We start from the raw sequence: 26,241 nt of genomic DNA on the forward strand, positions 1-26,241 counted from the left end.
TTCTGTTCTTTTCTTCTCCTTCTTCTTTTCTGGCTATAATAGGGATTGAACTCATTGCCCCCATACTTGCTAGCCATTGCTCCAGCTCTGATTTTTATTTATTTTCTTGTGAAGCTTACATTGCTCCCTTTTGTATGGTTTTCTACCTAGAAGTTTGGATGATTGATCTTGGATCTTTGCATATCTAAAATAGGCACCCAGTGCTATAAATTTCCCTCTAAGCCCTGCTGTTGTTGCATCTTATGCATTTTGATAAGTTCTGTTCTTACTTCTTGTTGCTCAACATTATTGCTATATTTCTTTTAAAACTTTTGTGGACACATATGTTAATTGGAGGTGGATTGCTTCATTTCCAACTATTTTGGGGCTTTTGGACTATCTTCACTACATACACCAACATACGGTTGGGATGGTCTGAAAGCTGACTGCATATGGACTCATATTCTTCTCTAAGTGCCTGGGTGCAGTTTACATGCCTCGGCCCCCCCACCCCCCCACCTTATGAATTTTCCTGTGCTCTTGAGAGAGATGTGTGGGGTGAAGCAGTCTGTCACTGTCAGCTAGGTCCCACTGATTAATGGTGCTGTTTCGTTCAACTGTGTCCTTACTGATTTTCTGCTCGGCTCTGTCCATTTTTGATAGAGAGGAATTGAGGTTTGCAATGTACAGGGGTTCATCTATCTCTGCTGTTTGATCCATTTGTACCATGTGTATCTCGACACTGTTGTAAATGGAGTCCTGTGGATAGGGTCATGTCTTCCTTGGAGACATGACGTAGTACCTGTCTGTATTCTACTAAGTGTCCTTGTTCTGCTTGATACTAATAAGATACTCCAGCCAATCCCCATGCCCCCTGTACCAGGATTTGAATTTAGGGCCTTGTACTTGCTTGGCTTATTTTCTCAGCTGGTGCTGTACCACTTGAGCCATGCTTTCACCCAGACTTTTTGCTAGTTTATTGGAGAGATGGTCTTAAAGATTTCTCTGTCCAGACAGGCTTTGAGCTGCAATCCTCAGATCTCAGCTTCCTGAGTAGCTAGGATTACAGGCACAAGCTATTGGTGATTTGAATGGAGTTAGTATGATCTGTCTTTATATATCTTTTTACTTTTAATAGTTGTGTCTTTTTATTCACAGTTGGTTTCTTATGGACAACATATAATTATGTCTTGCTTTTTAAATCCACTCTGACAGTGTTTTAATTAGAGTGTGTAGATCATTCTTATTTAAAGTGATCATTGATGAGATTTCTGTGGTACCAGTGTTAGTTACTGTTTATCTGGGCACTGTTTTGTTTTATTTTATCCTCCTTTGTGTTGTTTGTTTTTAATTGAACATTTCTTATGGTTCTGTTTGTTTCCTCTTAGTATTATGAATCATACAACTTTCTGAAGCAGTTCTGGTAGTTACCACAGACACTTAGGACTGCTCAAAGCCCTGGGCCAATAGCACTTTGCAGGCAATGCTGGGGTCTAGTCACAGAGCATCTCAGCTCCTGATAGCACTTATCCTGCACTCAGGGCTAGAATTGCCCAATGCAGGGTACTGTTTCTGCCATGCACAGTTGTCTGCTAGATGAGTGAGGAATAAGGAGAGCCAGCACCTTGCTCTCAACCTCACTTGGTCCTTGTCCAGTTCTGCCCTTTCTCTGCATTGTACCAACGCTCTTGTTGCTACATTTTGCCTCTCTGGGGGCCTCTGTGAGGCAGGTATATAGCTGGCAATGAAGCCCCTGGTTTCTGTGTGTCAGAGGAAGTTGTCATTTCTCCTTTGCTTTTGACAGGTATGTTTGCTGGGCATAGAACCCAAGGTTGGTGACTATGTTCTTTTCAGTACCTAAATATTCCTCCACTCTCTTCTGGCTCACATGGCTCCTGTCAAGAAGTGCAGTGCTGGTCTTGTTTTATGATGTGTATGGAGTACCCCACTACCCCCACCCTACTCCCCACCCCAGCTTCCAGGATTCCTGACTTTGATTTTCTGCATTGGGAATAAGATGTATATCCTGCTTGATGTTCTCTGAGCTTTCTAGACCTGTCATGAATTTAGAAAAATTTTAGCCATTCTTGCTTGTGACATTCTATACACTTCTTTCTCCCATTCTCCCTGTGTTGTACATGGCTCCACCTTTTCTAAATATGCTATCCTAATTAGATACTCTATTCTCAGTTTTTCCATTATTTTTTTATTTTAGTTTTGGGCATTTTTTATTGACTTATGTTCATGTCTTTTCTCTTTCACCTGTTTGTTCTGATTTTTATTTCATTCTGGTTCTCTTTGCTTTATTTGTTTTATTCTTTTCTCTCATTTTTAGGTTAATTGCCTAACTTGCTATTTTCAGCTTGTAGGTTTTCTAACTGGGCAGAAAGTTAGTATGCTTCCTTATGAATTATTGACCACCTCCCCATGGTTGTGTGTGTTTATGTGTGCAGGGGAGTGTGTTGTAGGGCCTATGTGTAAGGAGCACTGAAGCCTCCTTTTTTTTTTTTTTTGCCAGTCCTGGGGCTTGAACTTAGGGCCTGAGCACTGTCCCTGGCTTCTTTTTGCGCAAGGCTAGCTAGCACTCTACCACTTGAGTCGCAGCGCCATTTCTGGCTTTTTCTATGTATGTGGTGCTGAATCAAACCCATGTATGCAAGGCAAGCACTTTAACACTAGGCCAGCCCTGCACTGGAGCCTCTTATAGGGCTGGTAGTCAGGCAGTCAGTGTGTTCAGTGCAGGGTGTGGACCTTTTTTTTTTTTTATTAAAGACATATAAGTAAATAAATCACCTTTTTGCTGAGTATAGCATGAAGAAAGAGTTCAAATAATTTTTGCAAGTTCTTAAGCCAGTTTTAGTGTATATTCATTACCATTTGTAGTATCACATTTCTTTTATGATGTCTGACTTAACCAATTGGTACTTGACATGTTTCCAAATTCACAGATGTATTGGACTTCTTAGTGATCTTTTAGGAACTGATTTTCAGCCTAATCATTTTTATGTCAAGTTCCTTCTAAGTGATATTTCACCTGAAATCTCCCTTGACAGGTTTTATGTTGCAGCATTTGCTGAATTTGTGCTTTGAAAACAGTGTGCTGCCCTGAGTGGCTTGGGGTGGTGTTCTGTAAGTATAGTTTAGGTCAGAATTTTTAACTGGATTGCTCAGAGTTTTGCCTCTCACTGCCCAGTACCTGCTCAATCCATCAATGACTGTAAGCGATATACTGACACCTGCCACTCCATCACTGATTGCTTTCTGTATAGAGCCTGGGTTGCATTCTCTCAAGTATAAAGCTCATACACTTCTGGTGAGGGAGTCTTTGACAGTCATGTGGTGGGCCTCCCTCTGTCTGTGAGTCTTTTGCCTTAAGTTGTATTTTGTAGAATATTGACACAGCCGCTTGCTTTTGTTGCTGCCTTTCTTGTACTTGTCTCCAAGTTTCTCTGTGGTTTTGTTGCCTGCAAACAAAAGCCATTTTTCTTACCCATTATGAGCAGCCTTTTGTTTTCATTGGGATGTTTATTCTGTTTACATTGTTAATTTTTCTGATTTGAATTTCTGTCCTAGTTTATCCTCTGATTTTCCATGTTTTGTCTCTTTCCCCATTTTCTTGCCTCATTTTGAGATTATTGGAGTTTTCTCTCTCTCTTTTAAATACTCCTCCTTTGATTTTCTCAGTGGATTTTCTGTGTACAGTTTTCATAGTGTGGAGTAATATGCCCACTTTGGGAGGAACAGCTTAAGCCTTCAGACCTCCTCAAAGTGTGCCCCCTTTCTGTTTCAGTGCCATCTTTCCCCCTCAGTTTCATTTTAATTATAATTTTGGGGTGCAGGGCACAACATATATCACAGGTTGGAAAGTGGTAAAAACATGAGACAAATGGACAGCTGGTTTCCACTCTTACCTGCCTTGAGGTAGCCCTTCACACTTCTGCTGTGCTTTGGTGGAGACAAATGGTAAATGGTATGTTTCCATTGTCACCCGAGAGTGGTAGCTAATACTATAATCCTAGCTACCAAAAAGGCCGAGATTAGGAGGATTGCATTGCATTATGAGGCCAGGGTAAGTAAAAAACTTCGACAGACTCTATCTCAGTGGATGAAGCTGGGTATGATGGTGTTCACCTATCATCACAGCTACAGTGTAAGCATAAAATAGGATGGCAGACCGGGCAGGAAATAAGGCCCTGTCTCAAATAACCAAAAGGGCTGGAGAAGTGGCTCTACAGAAGAATACTTTCCTGAAAAGTATAAAGTCCTGAGTTCAACTCCCATGCCCCCTCACCCCCCCAAAAAAAAGAAATGTCATTCTCTTTGTGCACTCTATCTTCCTTTAACACCCTCAGAGGTATGCAAGCACATACCTGTTTCTTACAGCTCTTTGCATATCAGTACTTGAGGGAGCCACTCATCAGCTGTGAAGCTTTGGTCTCATGAAATTGGTGCGTGTTTGGATTGGTGCACATGCATTGATTGCTATGTTCCCTGTTTCTCAGTTTTTTGCTCTGGCCATTTCCCTCCTCTCTGTTCTTGTCTAGGGAGACATGTCTGTGTGCATGATTGATTTGTGCCTTCTCCCACCGTCTCCTGACTCCCACTGCCACTGCTGATCTGTCAGCTGTCTGTTGTTCTGAGCCTCCTCCCTGATCTCACATCTCCCAGCAAAACCACAGTCTCATTCAACTGTCAGGTGTCCCCACCCCAGCCCATGTGTGGAATATGTAGTGGCTTCTAAATTTGAAGCTGGTCTGGGATTGTTTTATCATTTCTGAAAGATTCTCAACCATCACTTTCATGATGTCTGCATACTTCCAGTGTTCTATTTTCCTGTGATGCTGATTAAAGACTTTTCATACCTTCTTATTCTTCTTGTGTATCTCTTAGTCCTTCATATCTCCCTTCTCTTTGTCTTTTAATATTCTCTCTGGTTTATTATTTATTATCTTTCAGTTAACTGAATCTGTCTTTAGCCGTATCCAAACTGTTTGTTTGCTTATTACCTATAAGTTATCAATCCTGATACATCTGGCTAGTGGAAAGAGGAGCCATACCCATCTCTGCTGTGTAACCAGAGTGAACTGGTCCTTTGACTCAGGGCCGACTGCCAGAATGTGGTGTGTGTCAAGTTGCTCCATAACAAAGCCATGTGCAGTCCCTTTTGAGCTTCTGTAGAGCCAACAGAAGCTTCCCATTAGAACTGATGGGAACAGAAGAGGATCCTGGCTTATATTAGGGCCAGTAGACCAATGTTGGGGACAGTGGATGAATATTAGGGACAGTGTATGAGTATTAGAGACAGTTGACCTATGTTCACTGGGGATTGTTGGCTGCCTCTTGCTACTTCTTTCCAGCTACTCAGAGAGGTTGGCTTTGGTTGCTCACAGCTGGCACTGTGCCACTTGAACCACACCTCCAGCCCAAGAGTGGTAGGCTTTGGCACCATCTCCAGCTGACTCTGGGAACAAATCCAAGGTGATTAACTGGTTGAGACCATGTGTGGCTACTGAGTCAGTTCAGAGCAAGTTCCTGGTCCTTCCCCATCGTGGCTACTGGCTGAGCACTGTCCCTTTGTGGTGCACAAGCCACAGGAAAGCTCCTTCCCAAGTTCTGTCCAGTGTTCAGAGGATCTGAAGCAGAACATGGTGGTACCTACCTGTAGTTTCAGCATTTGGCCAAGGCAGGTCTGTTACAGGTGCCAGGCCAGCCACAGATATATAGTGAGCACTTATCTCAACCCTCCTCAAAGCAAACAATAAAAACAATCACAAGCAAAAAATTGTTATACTGATATCAACAGCCAGTTAAAATTACCTTGAAAACCCTTTTTGAAACAGTCATTTGTAAGAACAAAGCACATGTTGAGGGCCAGCATGGGGCCCTGGTACTGGGGGCCATGACCAGCCTTCAGCACTTCCCATTTGCCAGCACTGCTGTGCTGTGGGCTCACTGGTGCTGCTTGTCCTATAAGCATGGGGAGGGGCTCATGCCCCATTTTGCAAGAAGAGTTCAGAGAGGTCATATCTCTGCCTCAGTCGCTCACATTTGAACCATGTCCCCAGAGTGGGTCCTCCTAGTGATTGTTCTTATCATTTTAGTCTATAGGTCCTTATTAGTTCTCAGTGAAGCTGGTGGGGGCGGGGCGGCTGGATCCTGTCCAACCTCACTTGGGAAGTGGCTAGGGACCCAGTGGGCCTCCTGCCTGCTGGGTCCATGGAGAGAAAGAATAGCCACAGTCAGAGGAAGAGCCTACAGCACTTCTATAGTGCTTTAGACTGGGTGACTCCTTGGCAGGGGAGGGGTGGTCATTTTCAGTCACTTGTGATCATAATCTCTTTTCCCTAAGACTTTGTGGAGTGATAAAGAGTAGAGTGGAGGAGTTGGGACGTGGTGGGAGGCCGTGGGAGTGGCGGAAAGGCTTGAGGAGAGCCTGCAGAGAGCATCCCACAGAGTCCACGGAGGCCTTTCAGACAGCTCTGGGAAGCTGGGATGGAGTGGGTGGCAGGAATGAGTCAGCCCTGGCAGACCAGGCTGAAGAGGGAGGGAGGAAGGGAGCAGAGAGGAGGGTGAAGGAAACACTGCCTGGTTGCTCTCATACTCTCCTCACTATGGCCTGGAAGCCTAAGGGGTGGTGAGATTTGGGGAGGGATCCTCCACACATAGGTGCCACCTAGCTCAGCTTTGCCTGTCTGGGCCCACTCTCCCCATAGGGAGGGCTCTAGGTCATACCTTTAAGCACTGGCCTCTCCACAATCTTGAGGTGGACTTGAAGCACCTGTGTGGGCTCTGAGTTTTCTCCCAGCAAGGTTCTTTATCACAGAAGCAGCATCAGGGAGAGGGGCAGACCAGCAGTGCCTGCACATGTCCAGATGAGGCATGGTACATAGAGCTTCGCACACAAGGCTGTTTCAACGTTCAGACCACTGGGGGCACTTTGCCTTTCCACTGTACACTTAAAGCACCCTATGACTTAGGCTGGTTATTTCCCCCAGGTCACAGCAAAGATTTAGCCTTGGGTGTTCTCTGTGATATGTACATTTCATGTCACTGGAGTATGGTAGGCTGCAAACTGGTCCTCCACCCTGTGCTAACACCTTTAATTCTCATGGCTCCTTGGGGCTATCTCCTTGGCTTTCTGCCGTGTTGCTCAGCCCATCCTCAGCTGAAGTGCAGACCTGGCTCTGGCTAGGCAACTTCCCTCCAGACACTGGTTTCCCGGCTATGTCAGTGGGTGTGGTAGCTCCCAATCCTATTGTGGTGTTCTCTGGCCTTCATGTTCCCTGGGCAGGTGTTTCTCTGTGCTTGAGGGACTCCAGCATAATCACAGAGTTGTCCTCAAAAGCCAGTGGGCCAGCCACTGGTGGTTCATGCCTATAATCCTGGCTACCCAGGAGACTCAGATCTAAGGAATGAGGTTAAGGAAATCTCAGGCAGACAAATCCACTTAACCAGCAAAAAGCTGGAAGTGGTGGTGTGGTTCAAGTGGTGGAGTGCCAGCCTTTAGTGACAAAGCTAAGCAAGAACACAGGTCCTAACTTTAGCATGAGTGCGCTCATACACTTGCACGTGTATGCACATGCTTGCACACGCACGTACACACACACACACACAACCCTCAATGGTAAAGGACCTAGGGTTGGGAGATCCTGATCTCCATCATCTTTTGTGGCTCTCCCCCAAGGTCTTTTGGGTGTTGCCCATGCTGTGTTTTGTATAGCCCTTAACTCTGTGTAGTCAGCATGCTGCACTTACCTGAGTCTGCCCAGTGTTTCTCCAGTGCTCAGGTTGCAGCCCTATCTTAAGTCCTCTGCTTGACATATGTACTGCCCTTTCCCACATTCCCATTTCTCAGAGCTCTGTGAGGGTCTCCTTCACGTTGGACCCAGGTTTAATGCATGCACACAGTTGAACAAATAATGAGTGATGGACTTCTGTGGTGGTGGGAACTTCTAGCAGCACTGAGTGATGACACAGAGCTGTCTGGGAGGCCCTCCAGGGCCTGAAGTAAGACACTCAACCAAGCCCATCAGCTGCTCCTACACTCCTGAGTATGAGCAGGAATGTATAGGATTTGGCCCAGTGAAGGTTTATTGCATGCACATACACACACTCTTCTGTACACATATGCCATCTACAAGAGATGCCATCTCCCTGTGCTGTCCCTTGGTCTTGTCACCTGTCTGGGATTTTCTCTTCCTCTGGATTCTACTAAGCTGCCCTCCCTGCCTGCAACTCTGCCTGGTTGACCCAAGCCTTTTCCTCTGCCAGAGAGGAGGGCTGGGATGTGCAGTCTTCCCTTCACCTAACAGGCTGCAGAGGCACAGCCTGAGAGGTTGCACTCTCCTGGCCTTGGCCAGGCTCCTCAAGAGTGGTGGATGAGATGGCTCGGTCTCTGCAGAGGAATGGTGGGAAGGTGGCCAGGTGTGTGTGCAGTTTGGTCACTGGGTTTTTGTACCTAAAGGAATATGGTCCTTCTGTTCCAGTGAAAGGCTTTTCAAACTGGCCCTAAGACACAAAAGAACTCAGCAATGGAGGGAGGCAGTAGAGACCAGAGGAGGCCTTGCTAAGACAAAATTTCTGAACTACCGCAGGCACCTGTTAAGATTCATGTTATCATGCCCTGTCCCAGACTGGTCCTGAGGTATAAGAGGTGGGACTGAAAATGGGTTTTATGTGAATGGATTGGGATTGACCGTGTGGGTCCCTCCTAGCTCCAGTATTTTTCTTGCTTGGTTTATGTGTCAGACTCTAGGCCACTACTCCCAGGCTCCAAGTTCTCTCCCTCCCAGGACTCTCAGAACTTCCTGCGAGTGGGGCTGGCCAGTTTCTGCATCCCTGTTTGCTCTGCTTGCCCCATGGTGATTGTGTCTGCTGCTGGCCTTGTGCCAGCCTGGGCCTCACCATCATTGTAGATGCGAATGATGGTAGAGGTGGGGCCTTATTAGGAGCTTTAATGGTTTTGAGTATCAGGGACTTGATCAGGTGATTCTAGACATCTTTTTTCTTTTTCTTTTCCTTTCTGGCAGTATTGGGGATTGAACTTAGGACTTCATGTTTGTTAGGCAGGTGCTCTCCTACTTGAGCCATGTTCCCGTTCCTTCCTGGTCTCAGTTTCTTTTACAGATAGGGTCTCTAGCTTTGTCAGTATAGAGCTCAGACTACAATTATTCTGCCTTTCCTTCCAAGCACTGAGACAACAGGTATGACCCACCATGCCCAGCTCCAACTCTGTACTTCCATGCCTTAGTTTCCGTTCTAGAAACCCACTGCCTAGTTTGACATTGGAATTCTTTCCCACCTTAAACACCTCATTTCTACTCCCTTAGTTTCCTTATGTTGAGACTACTGCCTAGTTTGACATTGGAATTCTTTCCCACCTTAAACACCTCATTTCTACTCCCTTAGTTTCCTTATGTTGAGACTGACAGGCTAAGATAGGCAGCTGGCTTTTCCTGCCTGGGGCAAACAGCCTTACCAACCAGTCACCACATGCATGGGGATGTCCGTCCCCAACCCCACCCACACACATACACATTGACTTAGGTGGTTCTAGAGGCTCCTAGCCCTCAGCTCCTTCCTTCATCTGTGAGACTGTCCTCGAACACTCCCCTAGTTGGCATTAATTACATGACAAATTTTATTGTTTACAAACAGGACTGTTCTGTACCCAAGGAGAAGCACTCAGTGGAAAATGTCATTTTGTTTTGTACTTCCCGAGCAAGCCTTTAAGGCTCCATCGGCACAGCCTGGGTGCCTGTTTGCACGGCGATTAATCGCCAGCATTCGCTTGAGTGAAAACCAGGCGAACTTTACCACAAGTGGAATCAGTCATTAAAAAGTCGTTACCAAATCGCCCAGCACAGTGCCTGCTCTTCCTCTAATGACAAAACCATTTCTTGAAAAGGTACAAACAGTAAACTTCTTGCTTTAGATTTTTCTTCTGTGCCAGCTGTTGCTAGCCTGGAGATGTAATAGAGGAGAAGCCTAGTGAAGGGCAGCATTTTGGAGATTTATTGATCAATAAAGGAGACAATTACTGCTTGTTTATGAAAGGAAATCCCCCGCCCCAGCCTCTCGCGGCATTGACGCTCTGGTAATGATAACTCCGGTAACCAGCTTGAAACGATAAAAGTCAATGGGAAGATATAGGATTTCAATAAAATTATGACACTCCATAAACCTTCCCATGGAAACAAATTTTCCCCAGATATGTGGCCAGTTGCAGTTGGATTTGTAACTTTAATTTCTCACTTATTGAATTTTTTGTCATCAACTAATTGTGAAGTCCATGTTGGGGTGACAACTGTGTGCCGGGCTCTGGAGAGAAGAGAGCACAGATCCAGTAGCCAGAGGCTGTGTGCGTGCTGGGCTCGGGAGAGGGCTGGCAGGGCTTCTCAGCATCCCTGTGATACTCACTGTCACAAGTAAAGGGACACTTGAGAGGCTGAAGTAGGAGTGTGGGGTGGTTGACTCTGTGGTCATTGAACCTCTAGGCTGGTCTGTCCTGGGAAACACCATTGGGCCCCAACCTGTAGACACAGAGAAAGCTGCGTGGGTCCAGTGTGTGTGTGTGTGTGTGTGTGTGTGTGTGTGTGTGTGTGTGTGTGTGTGTGTGTGCATCTTACACCCTCAGATGGTCTGAGTATGTAGGTCTCCACTGTGCCCTTTGAGCCGGTGCTGGTGAGGCAGACTCTGTAATTCTCACCTGGACCACTGCTGACCAAGGACACGACAAGGCTTGCTGCTGGAGCTGGTCTTACCTTTTCTCGAGTTCCTTGCCTAGAATGTGTGTGTTGGGGAGGGTGTGCAGAACTGCTTACAACCTCCTTCCTGAGCTTTGTAACCCACCAATGCCTGCCAGCATTGATTGGGAAAGTTATCATTCTATGTGTAAACCAGCAAGGCAACCAGTTGCTTCCAGGGCTACTTGCTGAACACTGGCTGGGTCAGTTACAATCTACATGGCTGTTCTGTGACCCTTATCTTACTCCTGGAGGACCCAAGGTGTGAGGAGATTAGATAGCTGGAACTGAAATTTGATTCAGGGTCTCATAGGCACTGCCTCCTGGAATACCTACTGCTGGCCTCTTGAATGGCAGAGCCCAGGCAGAACACTAAGAACACCAGTGGGTATGTCCATGGTGCTGTTCATGTGTGTGCGAGGCAAGGAAGGCAAACTGGCACTCCCAGGGCTCTGGAGGAAGGCTTCCTGGCCCCAGCTGGCTAGTCCCCTGAGCTCATGAGATAGCAGAACAAGTGAGGGGTCTCTGGGTTGGGTCTGCTGGAGCTGGGTTCCTTCCACCTGGTGCAGTAGAACCCAGGAGGCATACGGTTTGAGGTACATTGAGATCCCATTTAGGAGGGCAAGAAGGCAGGGAGCAGCCCGGTGCAGATGAAGCTTTCTCAGTGATGCTGTGTCCTTTATGTGGCCTCAGAACAGCTCAGGGCCCATCTTCTCAAGCCTCCCTGCTGGCTTGTAGAGGACGTTCCCCTTCAGACCCATGTGGAGGATCTCTTCAGGGTCAGAGGCAGGCATGACTCAGTGCTGGCCAGGAAGAAGCTGCCACCTTTCCCAGGCCCTTGCAGTCAGCATTTCCAGTGGGTCGCAGAAGAGCAGGAATCTGTTGTGACATTTACTCCTGACTCTGCAATCTGTCACCCCCGGACACCTATGACCCTCACCTTGTCCCAAGAGAGGAATCTGAGGTACTGGGCATGATGGGTGGCATAGTGACTCATCATCAGATGGAGAGCAGCAAGTTTAGTGAGACCACGGTTGTCAAGTGGAACCCTGGCCTCTCAGGGAGCTTACAGCCAATGGACTGAGCAGTGTCTTTTCCCAGTGAACTGATGGTGGCAGCCCTGCTCAACTGGCTCCTACCTTCCAGACTCCTGCTCAGTCCTTGTTGCCCTGAATGTTAGTGGTTGGAAGTCACAGCAAGGGATGTCCAACCTGGTGTGTCAAATGGGCACTGAGACCAGGGTGAGCTCCCAGGTGGTACAGTGTCAGGGAGCTGTGAACCCTGGCCCTCCCCAGCAGGTTCTCTGGAGGCAAGTGCTATCAGGGAAATGCAGTCCTGAATCTTGAGTTCTGTAAGGGCCTCCATGAGGGAGCCTTGGGCTTCTGTCTCTATCCCTCCAAACCATCTTCGTCATCACTTTCCTACCTCTGCCTCCATTCCTGACCCCTACTCTCTCTCCACAGGAGCGGGATGGCATGCGGGCTATCCTGGGATCCTATGACAGTGAGCTGACCCAGGCTGAGTACTCACCCCAGCTGACACGCCGCCTACGTGAGGCCGAGGACATGGTACAGAAGGTGCATGCGCACAGCACAGAAATGGAGGTGGGTCTGCTCCCATGGCTGTGGGGAGGGTGGGCACCTGTTGCACACCTGGTCAGGCCACTTCAAATCTTGTAATGTCACCTGGCTGTCAGAGGATCCCAGGGAGCTCATGTCAGCAGGCCTGTGGTACAGGAAGTCATTGTGAGCCAAGGCCCCAGGTGGAATTGTCACTGGTGCCTTTAAGATGGCCTGTTGGGGTTCAGCCTTGGCCTTGAGGGGGAAGGGCATTGGAGAGCGCGCCTGAGATGCCGCCCTTCCCCCAGCCCTGGGGAATGCGGAAGCAGGCCACAATTCTCTGTGTCTGGAACCAGAAGAACTGGCTTTGCAACCAGCCCCCAACTTTCTCGCCAGCCCATGTGCCCCCCATTCTCGTGGGCTCTTCACCCCTGGGGTGTCGCTATCCATGAGGGGGTCCTATGACAAGCCCAGCCTATTGTCAGCGCTCTGGCCGATGACCTTTTCTCTCATCACCTCCCACCATATCAGCCTTTGCCCCTCCCTAATAAATCAGATTCCCTCTCGAAGCATCTCCGAGATCCGCACACGCCTGGCTTTCTTCATGGGTAAGGAGGGGGTAAAGCGATCTCATACGGCCCTGTGCACCTGAGGTCTTTCCTGAGCCCCCCACTCCACCCTGGCCTTACCTGCGGGTCGGGTGATCAGGGGAGAGGGTGAGAAAGGGAGCTGTTAGCAGATAGCAGAGCCTGATTCCCCGAGCCAGGGGAGGCGACCCGAGCCCGGCAATGGCCCTGGGCCTGGTCCTGGGCCTGGTCCTCGGTGCTGTGGGCAGCTTTTCTTGGGCTTGGAGAGGGGGATTGGGCTGGGCTGCTGCATGTGGTTTCTCCTTGCTTTGTTTTCCTGCCCTATCCCTGTCCTAGGGGTACAGGTGCTCTACAGTCCCCTAAGGTCAGCCTGCATCATTTTTTCCCTCATCATTTCATGGGTGCTCCCTGAACTCTGTGCCTTCTTTTAGTGTCATGAGAGCAGAGGGCAAGTTCACCCCTGAGGCTCCTCAGGCCTCATAGCCCAGTTTGCAGCTGTGCTCAGGTGGGTACTAGGGACAGCTGGTCAGAGCCTCATAATGCTGTTCCTCCCTGGCTGGCTCAGGACTGCTTTGGCTCCTCAGCTGAAAAGGCTGAGTCCTGAGGCCCACAAGGCTTCCTTCAAATGACTCTCAGCATAGAGGCAGAGGCACCCGCCCTCCCCTTCTTTGGGAGCAGAGATTGTGGTGGGATCCTGGGCACAGAGCAGGGCTTCCTGGCTGCCAGGAAACTGCTGTAGCCATACTCACTAACACTGCCAGTACCTACTCTGCTCAGCTCTGAGCTTGTTGCTTCTGTTGTTCAATCAGACTCACTGTACCCTGCAGGCGGGAGAGCAGGTTTGGATCATGCTGCTTGCATGTGGTTTCTCTCACTGCTTTAATTTTGCTGACAAGGAAGGTGATGCTCAGGGGTGTACTTGAGTCCCTGAGCTGCTGAGCGATATGGTGAGGTGGGGGACATCAACAGGCCCCAGAATGCTGGCTTTATGCTGCTGTCCTGCCCACTCTTGAGTACCTAGTCCATGGCTTTGCAGCTCATGCATGGCCCACAATCACTTTTGTGTGGTATTGGTGTTCTTTGATTAGGGACTGGCATGGTCTGTTATTCTGTCCAGGCAGCTGTCTCCTCCACTCCCCACTCAGCCAGAGTTTGGGGTCACCTCTGATGTCCTATGTGGAGATACAGCCTGTGTTCCTCAGGAGAGCCAGGCTGGCCATATGACTAGTTACTCCCAGCCAACGTTGAAGGTACATGCCACCTAGTCCCTTCCAGGCAGAGCTTCTGTCCATTGGAGCTGAGCTGGGTGAGGAGATGTTTGATAAACAAGTGTGCACTACTTGGTGTGGTAGCAGGTGCTACGTTGTGGATAGTAGGCTTGATTTGGATGAAGGAAGTGGTCCAGGAGCTGCATGCCATGGGTTCTTGGGTTGTGTCCAGCGTGGTAGGTCAGTGTCCCTGAATGCCTAGGAAAGTGCCTGGCATGTGGTGACGCTGCTCCATGATTGGAGTGGGGGCCTGGGTTATACTCATCCTTTCTGCCTCTGGCTTACACTGAGGCTGTACCAGAGCCAAATGGTCATCCTGGTGCTGTGCCGTGCCCCTGCCTAGAGAGCAGCCCTTACTCAGCACTGTTGGCAGGGTGAACCTGTGAGCAAGGGAACCCCAGAGATCCTTGCTGACCTGCAGCCCCCTACTGCTCATCAGTGTCCAGCTGCCAGAGAGGGGACCCCCTGGGCCTGCTGTGAACTGCTGTGCATAGACCCTCTGAAAGGTTAACTCCAGCTGCAGCGAGCAAAATCTTCATAAATATAAGTGCGCTAATAGCCATTTTATTACCACACATTTAGCTCCATATGAAATGTTAATGAAGAGAGATTTGTGAGGAAGGTTCCCTGACACCTTGTGTAGTCCCTGGCATTTTTCACAGAGGTCCCCTCTGTGCTGGCCATATGCCCTCTACACAGGCCCTCATGAGCCTGGCAGCTTGGACACAGCCAGTGCCTTATGTTCTGGTGTCTGCCCTGTAATCAGAACTTAATTACTGCTGCACAGGGACTTTGCCACCACCCTGCTTGAGAGGGGTGTGTTAGGATCCCTCCTCTGTGGTGGGACCTGAAGACTGTAGGTTGGTCCCCTTCTTCTGACTCCTGGAGTTGGAGGAAAAGTGCAGGTGAAGGGCCCAGCCAGTGCCACAATGCAGGCCGCCACCACCATGCTTGCTATTCCTCCCATCGCTGTGGGCTCCATGGGGCCAGTGCAGGCGTGGGGTGGGGACTGAGGAGGTGCTTCTCCCCTCTCCTGGTCCATCAGGTCAGTTTCTCCTAGGCGCAGGTTCTGAAGGCTCTCCTGGAAGCAGCCTGGTGCCTCTGACCTTCTTTCTCTGGACCTAATCTGCACCACTTCTCTGGAGGTGTTGGGATAAAGACATTTCAGAAAGTCCTACTGATGGTTCTCTGCTTGTCCTTCTGGCCCTCCTGGCCTGTCTGCCGGTCATCACCTGTGGCCTCATGCTCACACGGTGGTCTGCTGCCTCCTTTCCTTCAGGGCGGGCCCGAGAGTTCTTGTCTCTTGGGTGGCTGATTCCTTTACCTTCATCAGGAGCCTTCCATCTCTGTGTGCTACTGCCTGGGAGGAAGTAAATAAAGCTCAGGGTAGCAGCCTCAGCATTAGTAGTGGAGTAGCAGTGGGACTCCACAGGACTGGAAGAACTCCTGCCCAGTAGCCTGGATCCTTTCAGGGTAGAAAGCTGTGAGCCTCCTGCCTCCACTAGATGGCAGCAGAAATGCCTGAGTGCAGGGAAGGCCAGCCTGGTACTGGGGAGCAGCCAAGTCTTGGGAAGGCCTGGCTTTGGGTAAACATGAGATCCCCACAGCTGGAGGGGGTCTGCTGTGAAAGGAGTGTTAGGAAAGTGGAGTTGTTCCTCTTCCTTGACTCTCTCGCTCATCTTCAAGGACCTCTCCTTGTTGTCTGCCCTGTCTTGGGCCTATACCAAGGAGAAGGATGCCCTTTTTCTCCTCTCTTCCTCCTTGTCCCATTGCCCCTTGACCTGATGTCTATAGAGTCAGATGCCTAGGGATCACTCTGTACAGTGAGGGGTGTGTGGGAGTAGAGCCAGGCACATGGCATAGAGGTCTCTGGTGTAGGCGAGCAGGGTGGATCCACCTGGGCAGCACCTGGGGGGCTGGTGTGGGGCCTTGAGACCCTGAGGCCAGAGGGGTCCCAGGATAACACTCTGCCAGTCCCACCACTACCCTCAAGTGGCAGACTTTCCTGCTCCTCCCTTGGTATCATCCCTATACTTTCTCCCTTAGGTGAACACGCTGACTCAGCCCTGGGAGCTACATAATGTAGAGACTCTACTTCCTGCCCTGGGCCCGAGGACTGCACTTGTAGTTGGCCTGGCCCTGGGGACCACAGGAATAGTGGGAGGGCATGCGTCCAGCAGGTTGCTCAGAGTGTACTCTTAGGCAGGAGCTGGACCAAGCAGCCCTGCAGAGGCCCAGCCCCTGCCATGCCCCATAGTCCACAGTCGCTGGATGCTGGCCTAGGCTATAGGCTCAGGGCCAGGGCCCTGGGAAGCTTTGGCAGTGGGCTTTCCATTGCTTATTAAACAGTAACATTTCACATATTAGATGCTCTCTTAACTGTGCGCACTTGGAGAGCTTTAAAAGCTACTTCATGCTGCCTGCCAGGAGTTTATTAGTTGAGCATCTTGTATTGACACAGTAATAATACAAGTCCTTCTTAAAGGTCTTTTAGTGACTCCCAGATAAGTGAGCATTTCTCATGAGGACCATCCAGGTCACAGCAGCTCCTGCTGTGTGACAGAGAGGTCAAGGGTGGTAAGGCACGGTGTGTTGAGAGAGACATTCCACCTTGCAGGGTGAACTATGCAGCTGACTTGCTGTCAAGGAATAGGATACACCTCCCCTGCCCCCACCATGGTCTATAAGAGGGCCAGGAACCTTCTTTTCAGCCAAAGGCTAGATATTATAACATCACTCCAGGGCCATACAAATTTATCAATACAGGCAGACAGCCACAGGCAGCCAATGAAAAGCATATGTGTCCTGTCACATACCAAATGATTTCGTGGGCCTTACATGACTGGGACAGGGTGTTCCTTACTCCTGGTCTAGAAGAAGGAACAGGTAGAAGTATAAACACTGCTTGCCCTGTGGGACTTGTGTCCATGTGGTTATGGGTACTGCTTCCCAGTGCTCTCTTTGTCGCCCACCTCAGCAATTTCACCTTTTTTTGTTTCTAGTCTTCCCTTTCCCTCTTTCTGTCTGTTCTCCCTTTCTGACTCCAGATTGCTTTCTTTGTTTTCTCTCCACTATCCTTCACCCTCAAGCTCTTCTCTCCTCCCTCAGGTAGGCGGGCTTGCTTCTCCTGTGAACTGGTGTTCACAGGAGCACCCTGCGAGCAGGCTCATGGCTGGACAGGCATGGGCTGCAGGGCTGGCCACAGTAAGTTGGAATTCCTGCTCCCTCCCAGTGCCATCTTGTCTCCCTGTATACCTTCCTCTGTCTGCTTTGACTGCAGCAAAAGCATCTCAGTAAAACAAACTGGAGATGTTGCTGGGAGAATCCCAGTGGCCCATCTCTGGTGAGGTCTGTACTACCATTTTGCACAGATTTTATTTATTCCATTTAATAAAGCGGCTGAGGAAGTTCGTAGCAGATGTCTCGAATCCTGTCGATGGAGCTATAAATATGAGCGCATGGCACCTTGATTCCACACATCGGCCTGATTTGTTTCCAGTTTATTTAATTAAAACCGATTACAGTGCTGCTGGCTGTGTGGTGGTATGTGGAAAACCTTAATTTCACATTGCAGTAGATCTAGAAAATTTCTACTTCAGCTTAGGAAAACTAGGCCTTTCCATCTCTTCCCTTCCTGTCTACTTCTGTGAGGCTCAGATGGCACAGTCTGTTCCTTAGTTCTTTATTCTCTTACGAATGTGGGTGCCTACTGTTCTCCTGTATAAAGAACTTGAGAAGATGGCACTGGGAAAAGCAGAGTGCAGCACACTGAAACCTGGAAATACTGGAGAAGTGGTCACAAGGCTGAGTGGAAGAGAAGAAGGCCAAAATGCTCGAGTCAGGGCAGCCTCCATGTTTGAGCTTGGAGATGGCCCACATCCTCAGTGTGAAGTAGAAGGCTTCCATGCCTCCTGTGGACTCAGTGACCCCCCTCATGGCCAGCAAGATGGTCTTCAGGTGAGGTGCTAGTCCTGCCCTACAGGGCAGGGTGGATCCTCCATGCCACCTGCGGGAAAGGGCACTGTCTGCTGTGTGTTGCCAGCTCAAGTTCAAGCCAAGTTCTTCCTCTAGGTTCTCCACAAGCTGTTGTGAATTACATATGAGCCCATTTTATAGATGAAGGAAGTAATTTTAAGTGCCAAGATTGTCATTGGTTGAAGGTCACTCGATTGATAGGTAGAGATACTGGGGTTTGCACTCTGGTCATATGGCTTTAAATTGAGTCTCAAACTTGAGCACCATCCTTTGCAGGGCTGGTTAGACAAGAGCTGGCAGGGGCCCCTTACTCTGCATCTCTGATTCAGTGTGTGTAAACTGGAGGGATCTCTCAGCCCTGGGAGCTTCTGCCTTGAATAGACTACATCAGGGTCTTCAGTTGAACTCTAGGCTATGTCTGCTGCCTGCTTGCAGATCAGCCCACTCTGCGGCCAGCAGAAACTGAAGGTGTTCCAGGCACTGTCCACCAGAGATGTTTTTGCATCTGTGTCCACACCCCCTCAAGGCCATTGTCCAGCAAAGAACACATCTGAGCCTCTGGTGCTCAGAGGCTTGTGGAGATTTCTCACTTGGGATGCTGGCTCTACCACCTCCTTTTTGTCACATTGTTACAAATCCATGTATGCTAGATGAAGGAGGTAGGCCACTGGGGCGCAAGTCTCCTTTTCTGTGCTAACTATGACCTTGGAGGGCTCTGCCTGCTTGAGTTTAGCCTCAAAGTGGGGCTTGTGTTCCACTCTGAAGGTCCTCCCTGCCAGTCTATCTCACAGTGTGGTACAAGCTGCTACCAGTGCCTTCCAGGTCTTTGTGGCTTTCTGTCCCAGCCTGTGCCTGCCTGCAGCTCCTCCTGCCATGTCCTGGACTCGCTGTGTGCTGGCAGGGGTGTTAGATCACCGGGCTGCCACTTCACACTTCAGGATAAAAATAGCCCTGCTGAGGTCTTGGTGCAGTGTCTACGTGTCCAGGGCCTTTGTCTGATCACATGCAGGTCCCAAGGCCCTGTTGGAGGACGCATGGCCAGAATTGCATGTCTTTTTGCAGGGGCCGCCTGTAGACAATGCTCACCTTGAGGGGAACTCACAGCCTTGCCATCCCTGAGCCTGCTTGACTGCTCCTCCAAAGTCCTTTCTGTTCCAAGCCATGACTTGGCTGTGGGACCTAAAGACTACTTGACTTCCTCTTTGGTGTTTGACAGTGTTGTCTCTTCACATTTCCAGCCCTAGCCCAGCAATGGGGACTCCAGTATACTCCCTGGGGCCTCTCCCTCTCTGGCCATGGCCTTGATGCTGGGCCCTGTTTTCTTCACTGTGGCAGCACCTTAGGCAGAGCCAGAAAGACGCATAGCATGAGATGTGGGGTGTGAGTGTGACTTCCATGTGGAAACTTGTTGAGATGTCTGAAGCAGCCATGTGTGAACAGGGAACTGCTTCCAGGGCCAAGATACCACACTTGTATTTTCCTGCTTAGAAGACAGCCTGGCTCTTGCAGGAAATACAGTTGCTAATACTTATAACCCCAACACTTGGGAAGCTGAGGCAGGAGGAACAGAGGTTGGAGGCCAGCCTGAGCTACATAATGATATTCTGTCTCAATAAAAAGTCAAAGGCTGGGGAGGTAGATCAGTGGCTAGAGCAGTGTTCTGTTGTGTGCAAGTCCGTGGATTCAATCCCTAGCATTGGGAGGGAGATAGAATAAAAACAAGCTCTGTTTCTTTACCTCTCTACAGAAGTGCAGGACTCAGTCCCATGATGGGACCACAAGATGCTTTGCCCCAAGAAAGTTACCAACAGCACCTCAGTCCTGCACGATCACTGGGCCTTCCCACTCTGTCCTCTGATACCAAGGCATCACTTCCACTGTCCCATCACTGGGGACAGAGCTTGACTTCTCTGTTCCTTCTGAGGAGAGGTATGGTAACTGATACACGCAATGCCTCCCAGATAGAACCAGGACTGAGCATTCTTGGGCAGACCCTACCAGTTGGTTGGAGTAATAGTCTTGAACCTGTTGTTCAGGCCTATGACCTCAAGAGATTTGCTATCCAGATGTGGCTACAGTGATTGACAAGGCCCCAGCTGGGGGCACAGACATGGCAAGGATGGGCCCAAGGCTCCTTCACCATTGATACTTCATTTCCTCTGTTCACCCAGGCCATGTGCTTGGAGAACCCCTCACCGGATGTGCTCTGCTGCTCAAAGGCAATCAGCACTATCAGCTATCAGCACTATCAGCTATCAGCACTGAGGCATTACATAGTACCTCACATTTCACTCTCCTGCCAAGGTACGGCCATTGGGAGTTGGTAGAGGTTGCTAGAGCATGTCTTCCACTCATTGGGGATGAACTTTTCTGGGTAACTGTGGAGCCAGTGTTGGGTCAGGTTGGAGAAGGCAGGCTACTGGTGGGTATGGGCAGGCGCAGCCAGATATGCTTTATAGCTTCTGAGTCTCTGAGTCCATTCCTAGGGGTGGAATTACAGAGTTATCCTTTACAAAGACGTTAATGTTTAAGGAAAAAATGGTTTTCTGGTTTCACTCCTCCTGTCAGCATGGACAAGGCTCGGGTGATTTATATCCTTTCCAATTCAAAGTATTGCCAGAGTTCTTAATTTTTGCCAACCAAATGGTTGCAAAGTGGCATTTCACTGTTGGTCCTGATTTGCATTTTCCTAATTACCAGCCATGTTAATTACCTTTCTGTGTGTTTGCTGGCTGTGTGTTTGCACTTTCTTTTCTGGGAGATGTCTGTTTGTATCTTTGCCTGCTTTTCTGTGTGGCCTTTTTTCATATCGCTCAGAAGATATTTAGTGTCCTTGTGAGGAATCAAGTAGAAGGGTATGGGTATCTACCATGTGCTCCCCTTAAATGTGAGACAGTGGAAGCATCCTTGGTGAGCAGAATGGAGGAGCTATGTTGTCCCAAGTGCAGGTAGTCAGGGGATGGGACTTGGGCCTCTGTAGGTCTGTTGGGTTTGAGAGTGGCAGGTGAGCTGAGCACAGAGACCTGAGTCTGGGCAGGCCTGTATTTAAATTCTGCTTATACCACTGACTGCTGGGTGGGTCTAGTTAGGACTTAGCCTCAGTTTCTTCTTCCTAAAGAAGAGCTAGTAAGAAAGCCCCCTCCCAGGAGTTGGGGAAATATGGCACCCCAGGAGAGTCTCTGCAGTATCTCCCAAGAGGAGGGAGATCCAGATGGCGCTGTCTTCCAAAGGTCGGCTTTGTAGGAGACAGCAAAGGGACATGTTTTGCATCTCTTGTGAAGCTGCCAGCAGCAGGAGTCTGCCACCCTGGGTAGGTTGGGTCCCACTGCTGTGTGAACGAGCAGCTCTGTTTAAGTGATAAGCTTGCCATGGAGTGAATGGATAGCCTAGGACATGACCTGAGGCTGGCGGATGTTTCCTGCAGGTGTTATTTCCTGCCCGCTCCAGACCTTGACAGAGCCTATAAAGGCCAACATCTGCTGTCACTGGGAATACATCCTGGCTTGATGGTCTGACTAGTGAGGCGCCACCCACCTTGCCCCAGCTCTGAGCAGTATCAGTTGTGGCCTCAGGAATTGCTATAGGAATTCTGAGGTAGTGAGTCCTGTGTCTGGATTGTTCCATCCCTCTGGCCCCAGGACTGGTCAGTGAGAGGCAGCTGTGCTCTAGCCCACTGTGGCTTCCTCTGGTTTCCATGGTCAGGAGCCTCTCTTGCCTCTCTGCATTAAGAGCAAGAGAGGGGCTGGGGATATAGCCTAGTGGCAAGAGTGCCTGCCTCGGATACACGAGGCCCTAGGTTCGATTCCCCAGCACCACATATGCAGAAAACGGCCAGAAGGGGCACTGTGGCTCAAGTGGCAGAGTGCTAGCCTTGAGCGGGAAGAAGCCAGGGACAGTGCTCAGGCCCTGAGTCCAAGGCCCAGGACTGGCCAAAAAAAAAAAAAAAAAAGAGCAAGAGAGCTTGAGATTTCTTGTAAGGACTCAGCCTATCTCAACATGGCCTCCATAGTCAACTTTTCCAGAATGTAAGCCTGTCAGAGAGAGAGGGATAGTTCCTTAGTTATCAGAAGTGCTGCAAGTCCTTCCTGGGGACCTCCCTGTTTCTGCCTGAGACCAGGCCCAGGGCTCAGGCTGGACTTTGGGTAGTCAGGTTGCTGGCTGCCAGATAAGCTGCCTTCTTTAAACAGAGCTCCCAGCCCATCAGAGTGACAACTTGTCCTTGGCTGACTGGTAGCAGCTACCCAGCTCCAGACCCATTGGCTCAAATGGGAGTAGAGGCCATGAGAAGGGCGAGGAGAGTCCTTTCCCTTCCTGCAGCCCAGCGAGGACATATGGCTTGATCCTACCTCTGACCTTTGCCTTTTTGTCTTATAGACTCAGCTGTCTCAGGCCCTGGAGGAGCTCGGAGGTCAGAAACAGAGAGCTGACACAGTAAGTCAAGTCGTGGCATAGCTTGCTTGTCGCTGGTAGCAAAAGGAAGCCTGAGGTTTAGACTGGAGTCCTGGATCTCAGACATGCAAGAATCCCAGTCCTGGGCTGGGAATGTGGCTTAGTAGTAGAGTGCTTGCCTACCATGCATGAAGCCCTGGGTTTGATTCCTCAGTACCACATAAACAGAAAAAGCCAGAAGTGGTGCTGTGGTTCAAATGGAAGAGTGCTAGCCTTGAGCAAAAGAGGCTCAGGGACAGTGCCCAGGCCTTGAGTTGAAGCCCCAGAACTGGCAAAAAAAATTCCAGTCCTATTCCTGGCAGGACCTGTCCTTCAGGCAAAGCTCTAATGTCATAGAAAGATATGGTAAGGAAAGGGTGTGGATTTGCTGTGGAGACTGGTTCTCCCTGCCCTGCTGTGGGATGGGGAGCCCATTAGGGCTGGAGGCACAAAGAGGACTGTTAGCTGTCCTCTTATCAAGTGTTGAAGGACATTCTTCTCTTCATTAGAACACAGCACTGTGTCATCAGTGTGTAGGTTTGGGGGTCAGACTGTGTAAGCAGAGTCCAGGGCAAGATGTCCACTGGTAGCAGATGCTGAAGACAGCACCACATAGGGAGGAACAGGTGCCTGGGGCCAGTTCACAAGGAGCCTTCAACTGAGGCTCAGTTGAGCTCAGTAGGAAGTAGGGGCGGGACAGAAAGGGGCTTAGAGAATTCTGAGGACCATGGGGTTGGGAGTGGGGGAGGTAGGGATTGGGCTTGCTTGCAGGGAAAGTGGCTGCAGGAATGTGAAGGGTAGGAAACCAGGTGATGGTAGCATTCTGGCCTGGGTAGGCAACATGACTGAGGAGGGAAGGGGCATCTTAGGGCTTACTGGAATTTGGGGTCAGGCCTCTGTGTTGGGTACTGGGCTGGATGTGCTCTTACTCTCCGGGTGGTACTTCCATCCCTGGGAATCATACACACAGGAGAAGCAAGCCCTTTCCAGAGTACACCTACACAAAGGGATCTGGTCTGTGTAGCAGAATAATTGCCCTGCTAGGAGGGACTGACAGGGACCATGCACCTTTGGGTCTGATCCTAGTCAGTGTGGCCAGCCCAATTCATTGGTCTGGAGTATGGACATCATTAGGCAGGAGTCAGCTCTGAGGGCCACGAGAATGGCAGAAGCAGAGCAGCCTGCTCAGTCCCAGAAAGATTTGCTGTTCTCACAGATGGCAGGTGCATGCTGTTGTCTATGCTGAGGGATCCTTCCAGGAGGCATGGGAGAGAGGCTATAGGTAAGACACCAGGGTAACCAGGTGCCAGCACAGTGTGGTCACATCTCCTCCTTTTTCCAAGGGGTGAGGGGTCAGAGGCAGCAGAATGGAGGCCCTGTTGTGGAGGTGCTTGGGATCTGGCAGCCATTGAAGGTGTGAACTTGAAGCAAGCTGGGCAGTTGTGCTTGTTGACCACACTCAGAGCCTTCCCTTTAGGTACAGAACAGGAGGCTGGTGATACTGAGAAGACAGGAGAAGGTGACCCTGGGATTCAGCAGTAGAACTGCTTATAGGACAGTGTGTACTCCAGTGCAGTCATGTTTATGCATGTGCACTGTCACTCCAGGCTGATCAGGTTTATCTTTAGGTAGTAGGAACACTTGTTTGCTCTCTGTGTTTTCTGCAGGGAACATTTATTACTGATGCAGTTCAAGGGCACCAGTCACAACTGTGTTATTTCATGGGAGGCCTGAGGTTCAGCTTCAAGCAATTGTCCAGGATGGTCAGCACCATGACCTGAGAGAGGCCAGTCTAGACAGCCCAGAAGCCTGGGCAGATCCAGGCTTGACTGCCTTCAGTGAGCAAGAAGGGTTGTATGCGCTGTAGAGTGTAATGCCCCTCATTCCATCTGCACAGTGCTGGGCCAGTGAGTGCAGCAGACAGCTCAGCCTCTCCAGGATATTGACTCAGGTGTCTTATTCTCTTGCCCCCTGGCTCCTTCAACCTGTTTCATGATAACTTGGAGGAGGCTGCGTTTGAGGAATTTTTCTCTGGGGATGGTGCATCCATTTGCAGAGCCCCAGGAGATGCTGATGTTCTGTGTGTCAACATGCATGGCTTCTTTGGTGTTGACCTGAATTGAAATGTGCCCAAGGGCCTTGTTTTCATAATGTTCATGAGGCCAAGAGGAATTAGAAATGAGTTGTGTGAAGCACATGCCAGGCCTGTGGCTTTATGGCTGAGCAACTTGCTGGTTGCCCTCAGCTGTCCTTGACTTTGCAATCCCATTTTCCACAAAATCTTGGACACCTTGACCCTGACCCTCCCCATCCCTCTGCTTTTATATGGCTGTGTGGGAGAAACTGTTAGTCCTGTGTCCCTTCTGAGGGGTGGCAGGAGCTGGTCTTGAGCACTTTGGTCAGGTCAGATACTGGCAGTCCCCTGCACCTTGTCATGGGGACCGTCTGATACATCTGGTGGGATGCAGCTGCAGGTTTGGCTGGTTATCCTCACCTCTATTCATTGTTTGGAACCGCTGGCTCTCAAACAACAATTGACAAAAATGTTGTAGTCTGACAGGGTTGTGACTTTATTTTCTGCAGGTGGTTCTGGAGTTAGCCAAATAGGCCCCTGGTTCTAGGCCTAGCAGCACAAGCTTCCAGCAGAGGCCTTGAGAACTGTGATAAACAAAGCTTGCCATGAATGTATTTGTCTACCCAACCTGTGGAGATGGAAACCAGCAGGTTTCCCAGGGCCGTTCCTGAGCCAACACAGCCACATCCTCAAGGTAGTGTCCCTCTGATGCTCACAGACTGGACACTGGCCCCTCTGGTATGTCTTCTCCAAGCTTGTTTGGGGCTGAGCCATAGCCATCTCCTCCACAGGTTTCTAACCTGCACCCCTGATTGCCCAATCTTTAGCTTATTTCATGTTGTTTATTCACTTTTGTCTTCTCTTTCCCAGTTAAAAGGATAATGAGAAATGGCAGTGCCCTGGAGCCAGGGATGCTGTGTGTGTTACATCTCCTGCCAATGCTTCCATGCTCAGGATGTCTTTGCTGGTCAAGCAAGTCCTCTCCCTGACTTTATGTGAGGCCTTGCAGAGAGAATGGGGGCCTGGGGCCTTGGGGCCCTAACAAGTCTGTGCCCAAGTGGGACCCTGCCCTTATTTACTTGTTGGCCTTGGCCAAATCTTGACTCTTCACCTGCAGGGCTGACCCAACCCAGCTTGTTGAGACCCAGGACTAGGTAGCACCATCCTGTGGACTGGTGAGTTTCATGCAAGGCCTCATGTGTTATGTATAGTTCAAATGCAAAACTGAAATTCTAATTTGAGTTTTTCAATTTTGGTTCCATTAGTTAAGCCACCCATGGCAGGTGGCCCTATATTGCCTGGACCACCAGGGTAATTAATTCACAGAATATTCTGTATTCTCCAGAACTCTTCTGGGGGCGAGGCCTTCCTTTCTCCTGCCCTCCCAGGTCTGCTGCTGCTGATTCTCCCTACCAGAGCAGCTCTTGTCTCATGATGGAGAGACCAGAGACAGAAGGGGAAAAGTACATGCAGAACAAGTCATGTTTGGGAGGGTTGGTGCCTTCTGGTCTGCCTCTGAGGCTGCCTCCCATGAGGCAGGGGCACTGTAGGGTGGGCTCATTGGCCAAGGGCACCTCTGCCCTGGGAAGGGGCTCAAGCAGACTTCATCATGCAGGGACATTTATG

At 49.7% G+C, this 26,241-nt stretch overlaps 1 protein-coding gene across 2 annotated transcripts in view; it reads left to right on the forward strand.

Moving 5' to 3' along the window:
- Positions 1–26,241, forward strand: part of Mad1l1 (mitotic arrest deficient 1 like 1) — a 305,826-nt gene that overhangs the window by 152,962 nt on the left and 126,623 nt on the right. For both annotated transcript variants that reach the window (XM_048330376.1, XM_048330385.1), the window contains 2 exons: positions 12,188–12,328; positions 22,488–22,544. In XM_048330376.1, the coding sequence (XP_048186333.1) occupies positions 12,188–12,328; positions 22,488–22,544 (198 nt within the window). The remainder of the gene's footprint in view (positions 1–12,187; positions 12,329–22,487; positions 22,545–26,241) is intronic.

The sequence above is a fragment of the Perognathus longimembris genome, chromosome 1 (genome assembly GCF_023159225.1).
Source record: "Perognathus longimembris pacificus isolate PPM17 chromosome 1, ASM2315922v1, whole genome shotgun sequence".
In the NCBI taxonomy this organism is placed as follows: Eukaryota; Metazoa; Chordata; class Mammalia; order Rodentia; family Heteromyidae; genus Perognathus; species Perognathus longimembris.